This window comes from Myotis yumanensis, unplaced genomic scaffold (assembly GCF_028538775.1).
Source record: "Myotis yumanensis isolate MYYU_CA2020_CCGP unplaced genomic scaffold, mMyoYum1.0.hap1 SCAF_12, whole genome shotgun sequence".
In the NCBI taxonomy this organism is placed as follows: Eukaryota; Metazoa; Chordata; class Mammalia; order Chiroptera; family Vespertilionidae; genus Myotis; species Myotis yumanensis.
The window spans coordinates 39469773-39492601 of NW_027223763.1; the positions used below are offsets into that span (position 1 = coordinate 39469773).

The following is a 22829-nucleotide window of genomic DNA, read 5'->3' on the forward strand; positions in this document are numbered from 1 at the left end:
TCTGTGCTGGAGACACCCCTTTGGGGCAAGACTTGCTTCAATGGGGTTTTGGTGCTCACTGAGTCTGCCCCCTGAGTGTATCCTTTATGGTTCCACGGAGCTGCAAACTGGATGGTCCCACTGACCTCTGGGTTTCCTGGCTCCTGGATCTCTAGGGAGGTGCTAATCTAGCCTCTGCCTTAGGCTATCTAGCCTCTTCCTCTTTCTTGATTTACTCCTTTATTTTGGTGGTGTGCATCATTCACCAAACTCAGTAACTTCCTGAGAAAGGGAGTATAGAAGATTTTGAGAACTTATATGTTTTAATATATTTTAATTCTAGATTGGAAGTAATTCTCCTAGGGAATTTTGAATGTGTAGCTTCTAATACTCAGCATTGCTGTTGAGAAGTAAAAATCTTTCTGTTTTCTGATCCGTTGTGACCATTTTATTCCCTCCTCTGAAAGTTTAAAAAAAGTCTTCCGGTTTTTCCAGTGTTCTGAGAATTCACAAATATATGTGTTATTTTGAGTCTTTAGGTCTATTATGCTGAACATGTGCTTTCAATTTGGCAATCAGGTGTTTCTATTCTGGGGAATTTCCTCCCCTGTTTTCTCCGTTCTCTTTCTGGAATTCCTATTAATTAAATGTTGGACCATGGCTCTTCTAATCTTATCTTATTTCTTTTATCTAATGTGCATTTTCTTTGGTAGATTTCTTCAGCTTTAATTTTCATGCCTTGCAGGTAGCTTTTTTTTGTTTGTTTTGGTAGCAGGCCATTAACTTCTAAGAGCAAATTGTTCCTTGTCTTTTTTTTTTTAATGGCACCCTGAGTATAAATATCTTCTTTTATTTCTGAGGATATTAATGATGGTTCTTTAGAAGTTTTCTTCTTCCTCATTGCCTGATTGCTCTTAGTTGATGTTTTGTGGGAAGGCCCCAACATGAGAAATTCAGCATCGGTGTGTTTATTTCATCCCAGTGCTGCCAGAATTCTGTGGCATAGGCTTATTTGGTTGTTGACTTTTTTCAGTTTTAATTTCTGGGGACTTTCACTTTCTGGCTTTCTGGAGACTGCTAAGTCAATTACCACTTGACCATCTGCTTTCCAACTTTGAGAATGTTGCACTTTCAACTTTCTTGTATTAGGGGATTCATTTCTTTAAAAAAAAAAATTCCTTTACTATAGTTTTAATGGAGTTTTAGGTAGAATGTGTTTAAATTGCCATTTATACTTTTGGGTATCATTTATACCCCAAAGCCAGGTGTAGTTTAAATGGAAATGTGCCTAGTTACCAAAAAAGAGAAAAAATGCCACAAAGTAGATTTTTATTAGAATTGCATTAAACCTGTGCTTTTATTAGGTAAGTATTGAGATCTTTATAATAGTCAGTTTTGCCACCCAAGAGCAAATTTATTCAGTATGTCCTTTACAGCTTCAGGTTCACTTTTCATTACAGTATTTCTTCATTCGGTGCTGAAAGAAGATTGTATTTTGTATTTACCATGTTGGAATAGTTTTGAGCTCAAATACACGTGGTCTTTTAAGTTATTTCTACTTTCTTAATTGTCTTTATATCTTTTATTTATTCCTACCCTCTGAAGCCTGGCTCACTGGAACAAGCAATGTTAGATGCTTTAGTGATGGATCGGGTGGATTTTGTGAAGCTCTTAATAGAGTATGGAGTGAACCTCCATCGCTTTCTTACCATCCCTAGACTGGAAGAGCTCTATAATACAGTGAGTATTGGAACATTTCATCAATCTCCTCCTTTAAAATTTACCTTAAGGTTTAGCTTGAATGTTCAAGTCTTCTTGAATGTTCATGTACAAATATAGCTTATAGAGAGATAGACTTTTCAACCAAAGAACTATTCTTACCGATTCCATTTGATCCTAGGGATATTTTTGTATTTCCCATCATTAACTACACAGAATAGAGGTGTAATCTAATTCAAGAAAATATTGTAGTAATTATGGTCTTACTATCATAATTAATGCCACAGATGTGAATAGGAATAAATTAGTTTAATTGTATTACTGAAAGCATCTTAAGGCCACTGTTAAAATTCTGTTCCTGCAACTATTTATGCACCCCCTTATTGTAACTAAACTGGCTTACTCATTGTAAAAACACCAATTGCTTGAGTCATGCACCCTTCTTGAAATGTCCTTCCTTGTCCTTTGAATCTTAGTCTTTCTTTAAAGTCCTATTCAAGTTCTGTCTTTCTGACTGGTCCCTATAGAACAAATTATTTTCAACTCTTGAGCACACACATCTTTATATAGTTGGTTATTTTTCTGTGTAAGTACCCATTCTTTTCTTTTTTTAAAATATTTTTATTGATTTCAGAGAGGAAGGGAGAGGGAGAGAGAGAGAGAAAATCATTGATGGGTTGCCTCCTGCACATCTCCTACTGGAGATTGAGCCCGTAACCTGGGCTTGTGCCCTTGACCGGAATTGAACCCGGGACCCTTCAATCTGCAGGCCAATGTTCTATCCACCGAGCAAACTGGCTAGGGCAGTACTCATTCTTTCCTATTCGGGAAAAACTCTGCAAAGAAAGTAATTACATTTTTCATTGACTCTCTCATAAGCTTGATTGAACATAGTAAGGGTTCAAGAAATATTTGTTGATGGAAAGTAATTGTGTGGTTTATATATGTTAAAGAGTAGTTACAAATTAGCTAAAATTAATTTCTGTCTCTTGTCACATAAAGCTAAGTCCTTACTACCTACCTATACACATACATCTTGCTTTGAAAAGTATTTCAATCTAATTACATCTTCTCTTGGGAAACATCTTCCTTAGAATTAATGTGGCTTAAGCTGCATTCCTAAAGATGTTAAAAGAAAATTTTCAGTATTCTGGATTATTTATGCATTCTGAAATAAAGTCGCCTCCCCCCACCATAATGAAAAGGCAATTAAAATTCTTTCTTTTGTTCTTTATTACAGAAACAAGGACCTACTAATATGCTCTTGCATCATCTTGTCCGAGATGTAAAACAGGTAATCTAGTTACGAATTTGTGCACATTTCTTTATGCATTGCCTTAGGTTTTGATGGAGGTTTCACCAGGTTTTGCTCTGTAAAATGTAGATTTGGATTTTCTAGTGAATTACCTACCCCTACCCTCTTTAATAGTGACTGAACAATTTCATCACCAAAGCATACTTTTATAAGTTTACTTTGTGTTTTAAAATATTTGATCCACCAAGTATTAATTAATTAATAATAATAATTATCATAAAATATCGATCAGAGACACATAAAACTTCGAATCAGAACTAGAGCTCAATGTGGTACAGCAGTATTGCCAATGATGATAATAATATCTGTTAAAAATACACTTCCTGGACATGTGATTTCTGTTGTTTTTGTTATTGTTTTGACTATTAATGATACCTTAGTGATGGCTTGGAGGCCCTCACTTCTTTTTTTTAGTCTAAGCATTGTTCTAGAGGACTAGGATGAACCCCATTGCTCTGTTCCCTTCCTCATAATTTGCTGATGGTATTTTTATTGACCTTTGAGTGAAGTCAGATTTTTAAAAATATATATTTTATTGATTTTTTACAGAGAGGTAGGGAGAGGGATAAAGAGTTAGAAACATCGATTCAGCTACCTTCTGCATACTCCCTACTGGGGATGTGCCCACAACCAAGGTACATGCCCTTGACCTGAATCGAACCTGGGACCCTTGAGTCCACAGGCTGATGCTCTATCCACTGAGCCAAACTGGTTAGGGCTGAAGTCAGATTTAAAATAATCTCTCCCATTACTTACCAAAACTTCTCAACTTTAGCAGATGTTTATGCCTTAATTCCTTCTCTTTTAATTACTAGGAACTTTTATTCCCATGTGCAGAACACTGGGAGTGCCTTTTATTTGTCACCATGATTAATATCCATCCACGACGAGCTTGAAAAGTTCTTTCCACATTTTTCTGAGGTCTAATTCCTTGATGGAGCGAGTATAGGCTTTCTGGTTATATTGACGTGGTGGGAGAGCCAGAGGGAAAGGATGCAGAAGAAGACATTTAGCTGTCAAATTAGTAGTAAACAAAAGTGTCTGTGCCGATGTAAATTTAGTTTGCATCGATTTGTGATAGATCAAAATGCTTCTCCTTGGATTATTTCCTTAAACTTGGATTCTGTCACAGTAAACTGAAAAAAAAAGGAGTGCAACAGGTTAAATAGGCTCTAACCTTGCAGCAAATAAGAGCATAATTTTTATCGTTTCTTGAAAAACATAAATTATGAATGTGAAAAAGGGAAATTAAATCATTTACATATTTACATATGTACATATATATCACCTTATTTCTTGTTCAGTGCCTCATGAACGTTAGCCACAGAGAGCTTGTTCAGTGCTCTATGTGTCTTTAAAAGTGTCCTGTGAATTACACTTCAGAAATAACATTTTTGAAGGTGGGTTTTTAGGGGCTGAAATAAGTTTCATTTAGACTAAGATCCAGGTACTTAGAAATCTGTTGCTAGGCTCTCCTACCAACCATAACATTTGTCTTGGCACAGCCTTATATTTGGACATCTCATTTGGTTCTGCCATTCCATGTTTCTTACTTCTATGTGTTCTACTTCCTTCCGTATTCTTGTTTTGCGTATGACGTTGTCAGCACAATGCAAAGTGTTATAGCCATTTTCATAAAGAGAGAGGCTGAAGACTTAACCTATTGTTAATTTTTGATCACATACATTCAACATATCTTCCAGTAATATTACTTCTGTTGTAGTCGTTATGTTATTTCCACTTAAAAACGATTTTTAATACTAAAATGTATTTCATTCTAAAGTATGTGCATGCATGAGAGAGAAAAGGAGCAGATATAAGCAGACATTCAATGTCTACAAAACTAAAACCATATTAAAGCTCAGTATCCTTTCCCATCTCAACAAGGAGTTTGTATCAATAGCTGGTCCTATTAATTGATGAGTTTGTAAAAATGATTGAAAAGTATGGCTCTATCTCTTCGCAGTTGATTTGGTTATGCTCTAATGGCATGGAAAAGTAGGGAAAGAGAACTGAAAGTTTTAACTGATTACATGTTTTGTTTCAGCATACCCTTCTTTCAGGCTACAGAATAACACTAATTGACATTGGATTGGTAATAGAGTACCTCATTGGTGGAGCATATCGCAGCAGCTACACTAGAAAAAATTTCAGAGCCTTCTACAATCTCTACAGAAAACACAAGGTAGCACAATTGAAAAGACCCTAGTAAAATTGCGGATAGCTCATAAAAGTGGCTTGGGAAGTTCAGATGGGAATAGCTCCTAAAATGGGCATTCTGTGCATCAACATTTTTTGAGTATTTGCTGTATGTGAGGTACTGTGCTGGCATGTTGGCCTGGGATGGACATAACGACTAGGAGTTTAGAAACTCATAGAGGGAAAGGATTTATAGATAACTAGCCATGATACAGAACAGATTAGAATATGTGCTATCCTGACACAGAAGTAATGTGATGAGAAAGATTAGGGGGAGAGATGACCAGTTCTTTCCTTCCTTTCTGTCTCTTGAAAATCCAGAAGTCTAAAGCTTAATGGGATTGGATCTATAAACTCATAGTAGTCCATAGTCTGGAGGTGACAAACTTGGGACAAGTGTGGGGATTGTATTGAAAGATGCATGCACAATGTACTTAAAATACATATTGTTCATCATAGTTTTTAAAGTCTAGGAATGTGAAATCAGACTGGCTAACAGAGAAAACATTGCTTGTTTCTTGAAACTGCCTTTACAGAGCAGTAAACTGAAGAGACTAATTTTTATTAGAGGCTAATTGAAATGTTAGGAAAAGGGCATTTTTGAGAAGAACAGAGACAGTGAAAGGCACAGGGCTGTGGACGTCAGGGGTTGTTTTTGCAGTGAAAAGGAGACCTTTGTCATTGGAGAAGTGCCAGGAGGTGGTGAGGGATGAGACTGGGAAGATAAGTTGGGACTAAGATCACGTGAAGAGTCCAGAATATCAAGCTGCCCAAGGTTTCTTTTGACCTTTATTCATAAAGAAATAGGTGACATGAAAGCCCAACTTGGCTTTAGGAAATGAAATAACAAAACCAAAAGAAACCCAGTGTGCACAGAGAAAATGTTCTTTATTGAAATTTCAAGAGCATAGGGATACACTTGAGGTGTCAGCTCCTTCATTTAAACAAACTACAGCTTGCTGTGTGGCTACCAGTGGCAGGTACCAGGACTGACGGTGGCCTCGGTGCAGTCCAGCGGGGAGCAGGCTAGGCACCTGTCCTAGTGCCCTTTCTAGAAATGACCCATTTCTCTGATTCTTGTCTAGGGAAGAAGTACTGAGTTTATTGTGTTGCCTCATAAATTAGATCATGGAGTTACAAATACATGATTTGGAGTCAGAGAGATCTGGAATTGAAGCTTTGTTTTGCTCATTAGTAGCTGTGTAATCTTGAGCAAGAAACTTAACTTCTCTGTGTGCCAGTTTCCTTATCTATAAAAGGGGAATAACAATACTCCTTTTGTAAATTTATCCAAAGGACTAAATAAAACAATAACTGAAAACCCCATATTTTAGTTTTTTTTTCATAGAGGATAATTGAGTAACTGTTAATAATAATTCTCATGATTATCACTGATGATACTAATTAATTCTTTATCACAATAGTAATCAGTTGAGTATTATCTTTAAAAAGTCTTCACCCCATCACTTTTATGTCTAATTTATATCCATAAAACAGAAACTAAAAATAAATAAAATAGTTCAAAGCCTAGGGTTTGGACCATAAACTTTATATTTGTTCCTTTACCAATGCTTCTCTTCGTTTTTCTTTCTCATTGATTAAAGGTTCATGCAATGAGTTTTGTTGTTGTGCTGAGCCACTGGAATTCTGGTGGCGATCTTATATAACACGTGGAGAGATTCCACAACTTCCTAACTTAACCTTAACCTGGCAGCTGTTTGTGAGTGGGGACTTTCCTTATCAGAACTGTGTATCTTTATTGCCTATTCTGAGCTTGTTCCAGGTATGGAACATCCATTGATTTCTAATGGAATTTCCACATTGAGAAGGAATGCAGATCCATAATAGGGAACAAAAGAGCACGTTTCCTAAGGTGTTAGGAAATAACAGCGCCCTTAATAAGAAGGAGATCATGGGAGGCTCTTTGTGGGTCAGTGAGTAATTAATCTGATTAATGATTACTTATTAATCCCGGACGAGAGAATACCATGGGATATTTGGTAGGACACAATACTATATTTGGTTTTCATTACTGTCTAGAAATACAATGTTAATTGTCACCATTCTAATCTTCTTTTTTCCCTTTTTTTTTAATTTTAAAAATAAAATACTATATGCCAGAGAGTGACCAGCTTTGCTCAGAGCCTTTCCCAGCCCCCTGCTCCTGGGAGATGTGCCTCAGGAAATAGAAAGGAATCTGCAGAAAGCACGCTGCATTCCCAGTTCATCAGAACCGCCCAGCCTTACAAACTCAAGGTACTGTTACTTATTTTTAGGTTTGAAAAGAAAATTGTGCTTGCCTACTGAGACCATTTCTTCCTTTAACCCTTTGAGTGCCGACCAATATCCTAGGAACTGTGCTAAAATTGCCAAGGCATTTTTGCTGATTTTACAGCAGTTTAGGAAAAAAAATTATGAATCGCAAGTAAATGAAGTTACATATTCAAAAACTTAAGGAAACCTTTACTACATTGACATATTTAGCAATATCATCATCACTAATAAAAGCAGACTTAGACCTGGACACCATTTCGAAGCTCTGATAGCACTCCCGGCACTTTTGGCGAAAGACAGGAGGAGCGCGATCGCGCTCCCCGGCACTCAAGGGCTTAAAATTGGAGCAAGGGAGATACAAAAAGAGGACCCATTAACAAGTACCATAAACAGATGGTGCAAATTAAAGCATAATGGAGCTGCCTTATAACAATGAGCAAAGGCCTAGGACAAAGCACTAGGAACTAAAGAATACCCGGGGTTGGCACATCAGCCTGTCTTCCTTGTTCCTACTGCCACCTGGTCCGGATGGTGACTCAGGAAGGCAGTCCATGGGATGGTATGAAAAATGTAATTGTTAACCCAACACCAAATCCTCATACCCTTTCCCTGCGGCTAATTGGATATGACTACTTCCTTCTCTTTGATTATTCTTTTGCATCTTAATTTTTCCCCTTTGAGGCTTTCTTAAAGTTAATTTTAGCTTAATGTTACAGTATGAAAATGATAATGTGTGCGCCCACGTGCATGTACACAACGTTGTTATTTCCCTCCCTCTTTTTTGGTTATTCTCCCTCTTGCTATACAACCTCAGTCCCACTTGCCTCTGGGGATGAATGCGTTGCTCAAGAGTTTCCATATAAATGGTTCCTATATTGGCTGAAAGAGATTTGCTGTCCACAGCTCCTAGAATGAAAATCTTTTAAAATAAAATTACCCTTAATTATCATCAACGAATATAAACTTTTTTTATTTATAGAAATAGAGGAAGCTTGTTATAATTTTTGCTATTACCCCACCCCCCATTTAATAAAAAAGAATTATTGCCGAAGCCGGTTTGGCTCGATAGAGCGTTGGCCTGCAGACTGAGGGGTCCCGGGTTCGATTCTGGTCAAGGGCATGTACCTGGGTTGCGGGCACATCCCCAGTGGGAGGTGTGCAGGAGGCATCCGCAGTGGGAGATGTGCAGGAGGCGGCTGATTGGTGTTTCTCTCCCATCGATGTTTCTGACTGTCTATCTCTCTCCCTTCCTCTCTGTAAAAAATCAATAAAATATATTTAAAAAAAAAAGAATTATTGAATCTTACTAGTTTCCAGGCACTATGTTGGGTGCTTGGTTGCATTTGGACTGTAAGTGGGTTAGGGAAAATATAATGATAATTGAGAAATGGTCCTCCCCGCCCCAAAGTAATATCCATACTGCAGTATGATGGACATTGCTATTGAGACACATACACAGTGTTACAGATGAACATGGCAGGTTAGAGAGCAGCATTTGAGATGAGCTATAAATGATGGGTTTACCAGGTGGAGAACAGTATTTCATCATTACCCATTCCCCTCACTAGAGGAATATAATCAGAATAAAGAAAACTTAAAACCAATCTATTTGGATGCATGTTGGCAACACTAATGACATTTTTCTAAGGGGATATGAATCATTTGTCAGGTGAGGTTAGAGTTGTTTTTAAAAAAAATATATTTTAGTGATTTTTTACAGAGAGGAAGGGAGAGGGAGAGAGAGTTAGAAACATCGATGAGAGAGAAACATTGACTAGCTGCCTCCTGCACACCCCCTACTGGGGATGTGCCCAAAACCAAGGTACATGCCCTTGACTGGAATCGAACCTGGGACCCTTCAGTCCGCAGGCCAACGCTCTATCCACTGAGCCAAACCGGTCAGGGCTAGAGTTTTTTTTTTTGTTTTTTTTTTAATAGTTGCCACTTATCCAGTTTGTTATTTCAACCCAATTCCTTGGGAAATTAAAAGTCGTCACATATTCAGTGGCTCTGTTCCAAAGGTGTAGTGTTTTAAGTTGTACTAAATGAACTTATCGTATCTCAGCTTAGGGACTCTGGAACTATTAGATACAACAAGCAATAAATTACTTTAGAGGCCAAAGTTTTGGTTTCTGGTTTATAAAGTTCTATTATTTTTTTAACTGCTCTTGACAATTAATTAATTATTTAAATTACAATTTACGTTCAGTTTTACTTTGTATTAGTTTCAGGTGTACAGCATAGTGGTCAGACAACCACTTTACAATGCGTTCCTCCCTGATAATTCCAGTACCCACCTGGCCCCACACATCACAATATTATTGACTATATTCCCTGTGCTGTACTTTTCATCACCGTGAATGTTTTGTACCTACCAATTTGCAGCTCTTAATCCCTTCACCCTTTTCACCCAGTCCCCCAGCTCTCCCTCCCCTCTGGCAACCATCTTTCTGTTTTCTGTATCTGTGAGCCTATTTCTGTTGTTTGTTTATATTGTTCTTTAGAATGCGATATGATTTCACTTATGTGTGGGATCTAAAGTTCTATTATTATTATTTCCATCTCTAGGATACCTGACTTGTTTCATTAGGTAGAACATCATGTACGTGAGTATTTGGAAACCTTTCCTATTTTATTTCCCAACAGGAAAAGCCTATAGTCCTTCATAAATCAAGGAAGAAGTCAAAAGAACAAACTATATCCGATGACCTTGAGTCTACTGGCTTTATTTACCCTTACAATGACCTGCTGGTTTGGGCTGTGCTGATGAAAAGGCAGAAGATGGCCATGTTCTTTTGGCAGCACGGAGTGGAGGCCATGGTCAAGGCGGTGATTGCTTATATACTCTACCGAGCCATGGCCCGTGAGGCTAAGGAGAGCAACATGGTGGATGATGCCTCGGAAGAGATGAAAAATTACTCAAAGTAGGAGTTCTCTCTTCACTATATACTAAACCTCGACAGTTCTTAGAACGGTTAGACACTTTTATCTCCCTCACCTTGGAACTTGTGAGATGAGTGGACCTGTTGCCCTGGCATCTCACGCACTATCCTATAGACAAGGTTTTTAGGTATTTTAAGCAGCTTTGTGGAATAAGGGGAAGAGAGATGGAACTTTAAGTCAGGAGCCTTGGGTTCTAATTCTAGTGCAGCTGTCTACTACTTGGGCAGGCCAGGTGAGTAGATTTTGGGACTTTAGTTTCCTCATTGCAAAATGTCCAGTTAATGATTTAGAAAGTCCCTCTCAACTCTCAAACTCTTGGATACTAAGTTAAATTCAAACTTGTGGTTTACTTTAAGTATCTCTCAGGCAGAAAAACAAATAAATGTATTATATATTAAAGAACCAGAGTGTGCTGTTGGAAGATAGAAAGGTTAGAAACGTTTTTTGATTTTTTTTATTGTGAAAGCATTATAGTAGTGAGGAAAATGGAAGCTGAAGTTAATAGAAACACTTTTATAATTTTGATTTAAAAAGTTCCAGAGAATGATAGTGTCTCCTTTTCAGTGAAAACAACCTTCCAGAAAATTCCAGAAAAAAATGTCTCTAGGTCTGGTTCTTCCTGAAGTCATCTGTATATTTTATAAAATCTTTTTTAAAAAGTAGTTCCACAGTTTCCCTTAATTGCTAGCCAGTTTTGAACAGTATTTTCCATAAAAAATTCTTTAGTAGGTCTTATCAGGGAGCCCTCACCAAGCTCTGTGTTGCCTGTTTTGTGAAGTGTCTTCTTCCAGGCATAGCTCAGGCACTGCTGGTGTGGACAGATTCTCTGCCACATGGAAGTAAGCCCTCTGGTTCTGTTCCTTCAAGAAAGGGACAACAATCCATTTCCTGAGCAGCAATCCCTTTACAATCACTTCTGCAAGCTGAGATCATTAAATTGCTGCCTGCTCTCTTCTGAGTCTCTGATCTTATCTTTTCGAATGTTTCCGGGCTTCTCACCTGCATTTGTTTTTGTGACTCACCACTGTGTCCTTACAGGCAGTTTGGCCAGCTTGCCTTGGACGTGCTGGAAAAGGCATTCAAGCAGAATGAGAGAATGGCCATGAAGCTGCTGACCTATGAACTCAAGAACTGGAGCAATTCTACTTGTTTGAAACTGGCCGTGTCCGGAGGGCTGCGGCCCTTTGTTTCGCACACTTGTACTCAAATGCTACTGACGGACATGTGGATGGGTCGCCTGAAAATGAGGAAGATCTCTTGGTTAAAGGTACCTTCACTTGCTTTATAGAATTTAATATTAGTTTTGTCTGAAGGTCTGTACTCTTGGGTTCATTTCTTTCCTTGTTCCAGAAGAATATCTTCAGAAAACCAGTTAATAGCATTGATTCTTAAAGATGAGCTGAGACCTGACAACTACTTTGTCTCCTATGACCACAGTTTCTCTTAAAAAGTGGGATAATCGTACTAACTCTGTCCCAACACAAAGGCATTCTCACGAAGGTGGCTAGAAGACGTTAAAAACATATGCAAACATATGCAAGATTACATTAGTAGCAAACTGCTGTCGCTGATAATTACAACAGAAATAAATGAGATTTTTTAAGTGAAATTTTGCTCAGCTTCAGAATAGCAACTAATAATAAACTAAATAAAATTAGCAGTTTCTGTTATTCTGTTCATTCAATGTGATCTTTCAGGGAATAAATGGCTGTTTTATAAAGGTGCCCTCAAATACACTTGTTCACACCACTATCTCCAAATTCTTCTGTTCTATTACAGTTTGGCCTCATCTCTCATCTTGAATTATCAAGAGTAATCACCTAACTACTAAAGACATTTAACTTTTGACATTAAACCTAAGCCTATAGCTTTAGATTATGGTTAAGCTTAAGAAGTGCATGTGCTACCCAGCTGGTATGGCTCAGTGGTTCAGTGTCAATCTATGAACCAGGAGGTCATGGTTTGATTCCTGGTCATGCCTGGTTTTGGGCTTGATCCCCACTAGGGGGCATGCAGGAAGCAGTCAATCAATGATTCTCATTGATGTGTCTGTCTCTCCCTCTCCTTCTCCCTTCCTCTCTGAAATCAATAAAAAAGATAAATTTTTAAAAAAGAAATGCATGTGCTTATGAAACTGAAAAAAGGGGATAAAGCCTGAGCCTTAAGAGCGCTGTAAGACTATATTTTATATTTTAATTTTATTCTTCCTACAGATCTTAAAAATATGGTGTGTCCCAAATAGAATGACTGTTCTTAAAAATATTTTTTTGGTGGATACACTATAGAGAACACAAAGAAATAAAAGATATAAGATATAAAATATGTAAAAGAGCTTGCACATTTTAATTCCACTAATGAGACTGCAGAAATTAGATAAAAGTCAATCATAAATTATTCCACATAGATTCCTCTTTGTGGAAAAAGGGATGATTCACGTCCCTGGTGGGACAAAGGGGGATATTTTGAGGTTTCATCACGCTACTCAGAATGGTATGCAATTTAAAACTTATAAATTGTTTGATTTTTGGAATTTTTCATTTAATATTTTCAACCATGGTTAACTGTGGGTAAATTGAAAGTGAAACTGTGGATACGGGGAATTATTATGTATGTATTTTAAAACCTTTAAATGAATATATGTATATGCATATATATTTTGTCTTTTTTTTTTTTTTACGAAAATGGAATCATGCTGTATTGTTCTTTTACTTGGTTTTTTCACCTAATATAACTTGGATACCTTTTCATCATACTCAAAATTGCTTTTGTCTTTTTAATGGTTATATGATGTTTCACTGTTAGGTTGTCCCACACCAGCTACCCTCTATAGGTGTACATTTATGTTGACATCAGTTTTTTCCTATCACAAATAACCCTACCACGAACATCTCTATCCATATATGCATTCATGAGTATTTCCGAGGAGTTGCTTCTAGAATTGGAATTGTTGAGTTAAAAAGTATGTATAGAATCAGGATATCAATTGAATTGGCCATGGGTCTGACATTTTATATACACTAAAATCTTAATTTTGTTATTTGAATAATACTGTGCCTTTTTTAACCCCTACTACGTATTTTGCTTTGTTTTCTTTTAAAGATCATCATAAGTATTCTTTTGCCACCCACCATTTTGACGTTGGAATTTAAAAGCAAAGCGGAGATGTCCCATGTTCCCCAGTCCCAGGATTTCCAGTTTACGTGGCATAATGGTGACCAGAACCCCAGCAGTACCGAGGAGAATGCTTGTATGGTTAGTGCACTGTCGTCGTAAACTGAGTTCTCATGGTATTGACTGCACACAGTGCACACATGCACCAAGTTTATTTATTTAACAATCACATTATAGAATGGCCAAGTATAGTATGTATGATAAATTTAACTCCCATGTATAATTAAGCACAATATCCCATTTCTGCAGGCAGCCTCATGATTGAGGTAGTGTTTGAACTGTGACTTGAGGATATGGAGAGGGAAAACAGCATTTCAGTGGAGGGAGACTACAAGTAGGGACCCAGAGGCAGGGCATGCAAGGTGTATGCCAGGCATCATAAGTTGTATGGTGTGGTTAGAGTCCAGGTTATGGTGGACGTGGAACAAGGAGGGAATATTTGCAGGTGTGGCTGGGACAGCGTGAGGCTAGATCATGGAGACTCTTGCATATCCTATGAAGGAATATGGTTCTTATTCTGTAGGTAATGATGAGCCAGTGACCGTGTATGACCAGAGTGGCAAGGTGATCTATTAGGAAAATTATTCTGCCTCCAGTGTATAGGATGATGCAGCAAGAAGACTACTGGATGCAGGGAGAGAACAAGCTAGTGTGACCATCCAGGTGAGAAGGAATAAGGGTTTTATCCAGGGTTAGTAGCAATGGGTGTGGAGAAGAAAAGAGATTTTAAACGAAGGGTCAAATAGGGCCTGAACATGGGACCTGGGCAAGAGGGAGATAGCAAATATTACTGAGATGTTGATGGTTAAAACAAGACCATCTTTAGAGTGATCTAGGGATGACTGGGAAAAGAGCAGGTTTTGAAGAGGAAAGATGAGCTTAGTCTTAGACATATTGCTGAATCACAAAACTATTTTTAAAAATTGAATAAAAATGTATTTTTATCAGAGCATCATTAAGTGGGAATTGTGACTGTAATACAGTAGAAAGTAGGCATGAATTGTAGTGGAGCTTATTTTTGTAGTTATAAATTTATTCTGTGTGTTTGCTGGTATCAGATCCCTATTTGAGAGAGAAGAGAAGAGGGAGAGAGGATGATGGGGGAGGCAAGAGAGAGAGAGAGAGAGAGAGAGAGAGAGAGAGAGAGAGAGAGATATTGAGATTTGAGTAGAATAAAAGGTAAGAAAAATATTCTGGTGTTTACCTATTCTAAGGGGAAAAAAGTCCTGAATTTAAATTTATACTCCCATGTTTTTGTTTTGTTTTGTTGTTGTTATAGAAGATGACATCTTTGAATTCAGCTCAGAGTTAGGATCAATTAGTACTTCATAATCCATATCAAAATGCCAAGAGTAATTAAAGACGTAATGAAACACTCCTGGAAAAAATAGTAAGGGAAGTTAATAACAAGGTCATTATTTAAATTGCTTTCTGGGGTCTTTCTGCAGTGGTAGTGATGTCATTAAAATCATAGTAAATGATGACTTTGTAATATGTTCTAAGCCATTTTAACTGTGGGCTGGTTCAGACCTGTCAGGAACCAGGTCTGTTCCTGCACCTCTAAGTTACAACCCCATTTCTCCTGCCAAAAGTGACGTGAATGACACTCACATCAGGCATTGACATAACCCTTCTAGATGCTGAAGCCTCAACATTACATTTCCCTGCAATTATATGGACAACAGGCAAAATGTGAGATATTTCTTAGCTTGAAAAACTGTTGCTGATCTTGCGGATCTAACGCTAGAGAGAGATCTTTTGTGGATGGATTGAAGAAATGTACTAATCTGAGAGGCATTGGATAGCATTTCTTTTTATTTAATTTTTAAAAAAATCACAAAAGTAATGCATTTTCTACTTAAAAATTAAAACCACACAAAACTCTATAGAGTGGGGGTGAAATCTCGTTGGCTTCTTTTTCATTATCCCTGAATTTCCTCTTTTCAAAAGCAACCAGGCTGCAGGTGCTTTTTTCTTTTTATTTCTTTTTGCCGCTATTTCTAAAGGCTCTCCTGAGTGGGCACCTGTATAGTCACTTTTCATGCAAACACTTCTCTGCCACACGGATACATATTACTCATCACCTGCAGGGCTAATCCTTTTGGGCTGACACATACCCTTTGAGAAAATGATGAAAGATTTGATGCTTTCCCTAGAAAAATGCATGTACAACACAAATACTTGCATGAAGTTCATAGGGTCCATGAACTTCAGGGAAAGAACCTTTGCTGTAAAGGAGTGGAGAAGCTCTCGAAGCCAGAATCCCAAAACTAACTCAGCATCCAACTTCCTTAGGAACTGGAACAGATGTGTTATCAGGGATTGTCAATTTTGCCCTCCTATAGGCTGAAAATAATTATATTATTGGTTATTGATTTTGTGGGAATTTTATGAATATCCGTGGTTCCAAATACTGATAAAGGAGACTAAATGGAACAGGAACAGGGACCATTTAAAAATCCTTGCTATTGCTGTAGCCGGTTTGGCTCAGTGGATAGAGCGTCGGCCTGTGGACTGAAGGGTCCCAGGTTCGAGTCTGGTCAAGGGCATGTACCTTGGTTGCAGGCACATCCCCAGTGGGGGGTGTGCAGGAGGCAGCTGATCGATGTTTCTCTCTCATCGATGTTTCTAACTTTCTATTCCTCTCCCTTCCTCTCTGTAAAAAATCAATAAAAAATATATTAAAAAAAAATCCTTGCTACTGCCCTAGCTGGTTTGGCTCAGTGGATAGAGCGTCAGCCTGTGGACTGAAGGGTCCCAGGTTCGATTCCGGTCAAGGGCACATACCCAGGGCTGCCAGCTTGATCCCCAGTAGGGCGTGTGCGGAAGGCAGCTGATCAATGATTCCCTTTCATCATTGATGTTTCTATCTCTCTCTCCCCTCTCCCTTCCTCTCTGAAATCAATAAAAATATATTTTAAAAAAATCCTTGCTACTACCCTAACTTTGAGTAGGTTTGATTATTAGAGACTCAGATTGCATTTCAGGAATACCCTGTGTTCCTTACCTGCTCAAAGACTTATCTAATACATGTACTTTCCTTTCCTTTGAAGATGAAGATTATAATTTGGCAGGTGGGTGCCAGTTAATTTCTGATATGTCTATTACATATGTTTTTGATCTTTTTTTTGGATACTTGAGTATGCTCATATTTTAGATAAGCCCCTGACAATTAATTATTCGTTTATTTTACAGAAAGACTGTGATATGGAGAGGGGCCCTGATGAGAAGCTAGATGAAAACCATCACTTTGTTGTTAGGAGTGGTCCCCAGACCCTTCCCTTGACCAGGAAGGTCTATGAGTTCTACAGTGCTCCAATTGTCAAGTTTTGGTTTTATACGGTTGGTTTCATTGTAACAATTTATCATGGTTAATCCCTAATGTTAACATTGGTGATATGCCTGATTTGTCAACTTGTGATAAAATCTAGAATTGCAGTAAAAAAAGGGGGTGGGGAGGAAGGACCAAAGAGTAGAAAAGAAGATTGGAGGGAGGTGGGTAAAAGTTAGCACAGAGCTCTCCCACTTTGAGAGTGAGGGAACAAGCATGTTCTTCTTTCTCAAGTGCTGAGTGCGTCCCATTGGCAGGCTGGGACTGAGCATGTCAAGCTTAGTGGCACAATACGATTAACCACGGTGGTGAGGTGGATTCTTTTCTCCAGCTGGAGCAAAAAAGTCAGCAGTTCAGTCGATTTTTTCCCCTGTAGGAATAGTGTGTAATCTAGAAAATGCAAGTGTGGTTTTTTTTCCCTTCAAGACATGTTTATAAATATATAGAGAACAGTAAAAGTGTAGAAGGTTAATTGTATGAACAAATACAAAACCTGTTATGGATGACAGAGATACAGAGAAAACTGACCTGTACTTTCAATGTATTGATTGCTTTTAACTTTTACTTAATAGCATTATTTTTCTAATGCTTATTTATACATAAATTACTCATGGCTAAAATTTAAAACATTTGAATTGGGACTGTAAAAGGATATTTGCCTTAATGTGTTATATTTCAAAATCTTTTTTTAAAATTTTTAATCTTTTTTAAAATTTAATTTAATTTTTTAATTTTTAATTTTTATTTATTTATTTATTTTTTGCTTAAAGTATTATATTTCAAAATCTTTACTTGCTCAACTGCACATGGATTTTATATAATTATTGAGTAAGGACATAACTCTGAATGACTTTCATCTGTTTTTCAAAGTCAAATCTCTTTCAAATGGTATTTCACCATTTTTGTGAATATGAAATAAAATATCCCAGAGACTCTGATAGTAGCTCTGAGAGAATTTTAACCATAGCCCCATCATTGGAGAAAGAGTATTCAAATGTTTCTTTCCTTAGAAATTCACAGTTTTCGGACTCTAAGAGACAGGAGCAAAGCAAATAGAACAACAACAAAAAAACTGCTAACAAATAGAACAAATAAGCCAGCCACATCTTCCCACCATAACCAACGGTGAGCACGGGAATTTTAGTCTTGGCTGTCAGGTTGCTATGCTAGGTTACAGCGTGTGTGCTTTATTCAAACCGTGTCTTGTTATAAATGTTATGATGAAAAAGCAAAAATGTAAACATTTTTACATATTTTTTAAAAACTGGGAAGAGAAAGAGTCAGAAGCAATACCACCAATATCACAATCAACAGTATCTGACCACCATGAAATAATGACTAAAATGTAAAAAATAACTTCTTGATAGAACAAATTTATTATCTTACATCCCTAAGAGATCATCAAACATATTCAGACTTGGAGACAGAGACCCAGCGAAATATAGAATTAATAGACTTTACCTTAACTTTAATAGGCATTTCTACTATAGCTCTTGAGCTCATAGGCAGTAATATCATAGGCCTGCCTAAAATACCACCTATTATATATACCAGCGGTTCTCAACTGGTGGGTCACGACCCCTTTGGCGGTCGAACGACCCTTTCACAGGGATTGCCTAAGACCATCCTGCATATCAGATATTTACATTACGATTCATAACAGTAGCAACATTACAGTTATGAAGTAGCAACGAAAATAATTTTATGGTTGGGTCACAACATGAGGAACTGTATTTAAAGGGCCAGAAGGTTGAGAACCACTGGTATATACTATCACTATTGTAAATCAAAAGTGGTTTCAACTGTTCTCTATGTAGAACTAAACTTAGAAGACTGATAAAACTTACGTGGGGCTACTAGTAAAAAAGATATTATAAATAGGGATGTAAGTTAAAAATAAGATGATTCTTGTGAGATGAACACCCACCCACATACACCCATTTTTCTCTCTACCTACCTGGGATTTTTAATGTAAGTGTTGATCAGTTAGCATTGTGTATTGTCTCTGAAGCTATATAAAGGGCTGCCCCATCTCATTGTTAGTGATCATAGCAATTTTCTGGTGGGCAATTTGGTAACGTGTCAGTTTTAAATGTGTGTGCTCAGCTCTTTTACTTCCGGGAATATATATTAAGGTAAAATGTTGGAAAAGATTACAAAGCTATTATCACTAGTACATATGTATGTGTGTGTTTACTGTATTTTAATTTTTTGAAGAGTTTGGAAATCTATGTTTAATATACCCAGTTAGTAATTAAACATATTCTTGAATGTCTACCATTGTGTCAGGTCAAGTGCTGAAATCAAAACATCAACAATCTTTAATGTAATTAAAGCTGGACAATACTTTTCCACTAACCGGAATGTTTTAATCAACATAAAGTAAAACTCCCAGCAGTAGTAAATGCCATGATGTATTATATTTGGAAATAGGCACATACTGACACTACTCATTTGGTGTGGTTGGCACACACACGTTTTCTATATTTAAATGGAGGGGAGGGTGTGTGAGTCAGCCTGGGCTTGCTGTTAGCCTGAAAATGCCCATTCTGGAATGTGCAGTGTTCCAGAAATTCTGGTCAGAAGCTCACAGGACAAGACAGCGACCCCTTCCCATGCATTTGAAAACAATGACTTTCACACCTGTCACTTAATACTAGAATAGATAGCTGGATTCTTGTGTTTTCCTCGATATTAGGTTATCAATAACCAGAGGGTGGTCCCGGTTGTATTTTCACGTTATCTCATTGAAGGTCACGTGTGTGTATCTGCCCAGCTCAGCCCATGTCTGCTCGGCCTCCTCTGTTACGACCATGACTCACGTCCAGGGAATGTGTGTCCCCCTCACAGATGGCGTATCTGGCGTTCCTCATGCTGTTCACTTTCACTGTGTTGGTGGAGATGCAGCCTCAGCCCAGCGTGCAGGAGTGGCTCGTTATCATTTACATCTTCACCAACGCCATTGAGAAAGTCAGAGAGGTGAGCTGCCCCTTCTCCCCTTGTCTCCTGCATCCCTCTGCTAGAGGTGTTCTGGGCTCTGGTGATGAAAATGGACAGGTCAGGGGTGAGAGGCAGACAGACAGTGCTGATTCTGATTTGTGTGCTGCAGGGAGGGTATTTAGGGAAAAATCTCTGATCGCAAACCTTTGTCCTAGCCAAATACTTTCTTTTGGTTGCTGTTCTTTGAAAGTAGTTCAAAGAACATCTTAGTGCGTTTATCAGTCCTAGAGAGATGCTATCTAATTTTTATTAGACTGTCCAACTTTTTGATTTCCCGAAAATGTATGGTTGTTGTTTTTTTTTTTATAAGATTGATTGTTCATAGCCTAGCATTACTTGCTTATTATCAGTTCATTACAGAGTGGCACGTAAATGGTCAAAGTTGAACAAAGGTAAAGAATTCATTTATAGTTTTCGAAAGATTCTGCTAAATACCTTTGAAAATTGAAGCTGAAAATCCTTCTAGGGCAAGTAGTCTAAGAAACAAAACAAGATGAAATTTTTGTTTTTAGTTTGCAATGAGTCACTTAAAAAGAGAGAGAGAATATTCCCATTCAGTTATAACTGCAATCACATAGAGCTATAACTTAGACTGTTTTAGATATCAATGTATATGTACCTCTATGCCTATGCATTTACATACATTGATTTTCTCCTAGAGCTAGTGACCAACGTTATATATTAAGAAAATACATTCTTTTTTTAAAAAAATATATTTTATTGATTTTTTACAGAGAGGAAGGGAGAGAGATAGAGAGTTAGAAACATCGATCAGCTGCCTCCTGCACATCTCCTACTGGGGATGTGCCCGCAACCCAGGTACATGCCCTTGACCGGAATCGAACCCGGGACCTTTCAGTCCGCAGGCTGACGCTCTATCCACTGAGCCAAACCGGTTTCGGCAGAAAATACATTCTGAGTAATCATACTTATATAGTCTGCTAGCTACTATTGGGTTCATAGGTTTTAGAAAACTATTCAGGAAAAAAACGTTATCTGAATTCTACCCTTTTTATGCTTCTGGGAAAATAGGTTTATTTTACATTTCAGTTTGTCTGATCTTCTGTTGCAGGGTAATTTCTTATAATAGTGAGTTCTAATATCACATTCTGAGTAATTTTTCAACAACTCACTAGAGAGCAGTAGTAGGACCAAATTACAGAATTCCTTGGTTTCAAAACAGTCTTCTTTGTGCTGTACTGTATCTCATGAAATGGAATTGCAGCTATATAGATCTATTGCAATGTTAAGTTCTAAAATGTCTAGGTGTTTCCCTGTGTTAGTTTAGGAATAATGAAAGCTAGAAACACTACCTTTTTAAAAAACAAACAAAAAAACCTTCTGTTTGGGGTTTCAAATAGCTGACTATCTGTAACAGTGACATTAAAATATATTTATAGAGTCGTTTAAATAATTATCCAAGGCTAACTTAAGTCTTCAAAATCCTCTTGTGATCTTTTTTTTTTTTTTTTTTGGCAGCATTTAAATTACTGTCTAAAACAGAGGTTCTCAACCTGTGGGTCGCGACCCCTTTGGGGGTTGAACGACTCTTTCACAAGGGGTCGCCTAAGACCATCGGAAAACACACATATAATTACATATTGTTTTTGTGATTAATCACTATGCTTTAATTATGTTCAATTTGTAACAATGAAATTGGGCGTCACCACAACATGAGGAACTGTATTAAAGGGTCATTAGGAAGGTTGAGAACCACTGGTCTAAATGAAGCAGTTGATACATTAAAGAAGATGATATTGATGAGAGTCTTGAATTATACCATGCACTAAGTTTCCCCTGTTTGTTCTCCTTTTAGGTCTGTAGTTCAGAACCTGAAAAGTTTACTCAAAAGGTAAAGGTATGGATTAGTGAGTACTGGAACCTCATGGAAACTGTGGCTACTGGCCTGTTTTTGGTTGGTTTCGGCCTGCGGTGGGGTAACCCTCCTCTGCACACAGCAGGAAGGCTCATCTACTGCATTGACATCATATTCTGGTTCTCACGACTCCTGGACTTCTTCGCTGTGAACCAACATGCAGGTCCATATGTGACCATGATTGCAAAAATGGTGAGTACTGCCTGCTTGTGTATACTGGTGCTCTTTTCAATGCTTTTGCCTGTTTTCATGGTTCACATTCAATAGTTTAAGTTTTGAAATTACTTATAGAGGCACAGAAAATAAGATCATTTCATCACTGCTTTCTTATAACCACAAACTCATACAGAGTGGGGCAAAAGTGGGTTTACAGTTATGTGTACACGATGCACAGAATTTATTCTTTTATTATTATTTGTTAACTAGAGGTCCAGTGCACAAAATTCATGCACCAGGGAAGGGGGGGGTGTCCCTCAGCCCAGCCTGCACCCTCTTTAATCCAGGACCCCTCAGGGGATGTCCGACTGCCTGTGGGATGGGGCCTAAATGGGCAGTCGGACATCCCTCTTGCAATCTGGGACTGCTGACTCCTAACTGCTCGCCTGCCTGTCTGCCTGATCGCCCCTAACCACTCTACATGCCTGCCTGATTGCCTCTAACTGCCTCTGCTTGCTGGCCTGGTCACCTCCTTACTGCCCCCTTGCCGGTCTGGTTGCCCCCTAACTGGTCCCCTGCTGGCCTTGTTGCCCCCTAACTGCCCCCCTGCCAGTCTGGTCACCCCCTAACTACCCCCCTGCTGGCCTGGTTGTCCCCTAACTGCCCCCCTGCCGACCTGGTCACCCCCTAACTGCTTCCCTGCCAGCCTGCCTGATTTCCCCTAACCACTCTGTCTGCCTGCCTGATCACCCCTAACTGCCTGGAAGGAAGTCAAACATCCAGAAGATGTACAGTTGACCTGGTATAATTAGCATATTCCCCTTTTATTAGTATAGATCATTGTATTATTTTCTATATGAACTCTT

General features: G+C 38.1%; 1 protein-coding gene across 1 annotated transcript in view; it reads left to right on the forward strand.

Moving 5' to 3' along the window:
* Nucleotides 1–22829, forward strand: part of TRPM6 (transient receptor potential cation channel subfamily M member 6) — a 138020-nt gene that overhangs the window by 63409 nt on the left and 51782 nt on the right. The window contains exons 12-21 of the mRNA XM_070431486.1: nucleotides 1585–1719; nucleotides 2939–2992; nucleotides 5061–5198; nucleotides 7334–7468; nucleotides 10133–10410; nucleotides 11468–11696; nucleotides 13529–13681; nucleotides 16796–16942; nucleotides 19782–19910; nucleotides 21748–21999. Of these exons, the coding sequence (XP_070287587.1) occupies nucleotides 1585–1719; nucleotides 2939–2992; nucleotides 5061–5198; nucleotides 7334–7468; nucleotides 10133–10410; nucleotides 11468–11696; nucleotides 13529–13681; nucleotides 16796–16942; nucleotides 19782–19910; nucleotides 21748–21999 (1650 nt within the window). The remainder of the gene's footprint in view (nucleotides 1–1584; nucleotides 1720–2938; nucleotides 2993–5060; nucleotides 5199–7333; nucleotides 7469–10132; nucleotides 10411–11467; nucleotides 11697–13528; nucleotides 13682–16795; nucleotides 16943–19781; nucleotides 19911–21747; nucleotides 22000–22829) is intronic.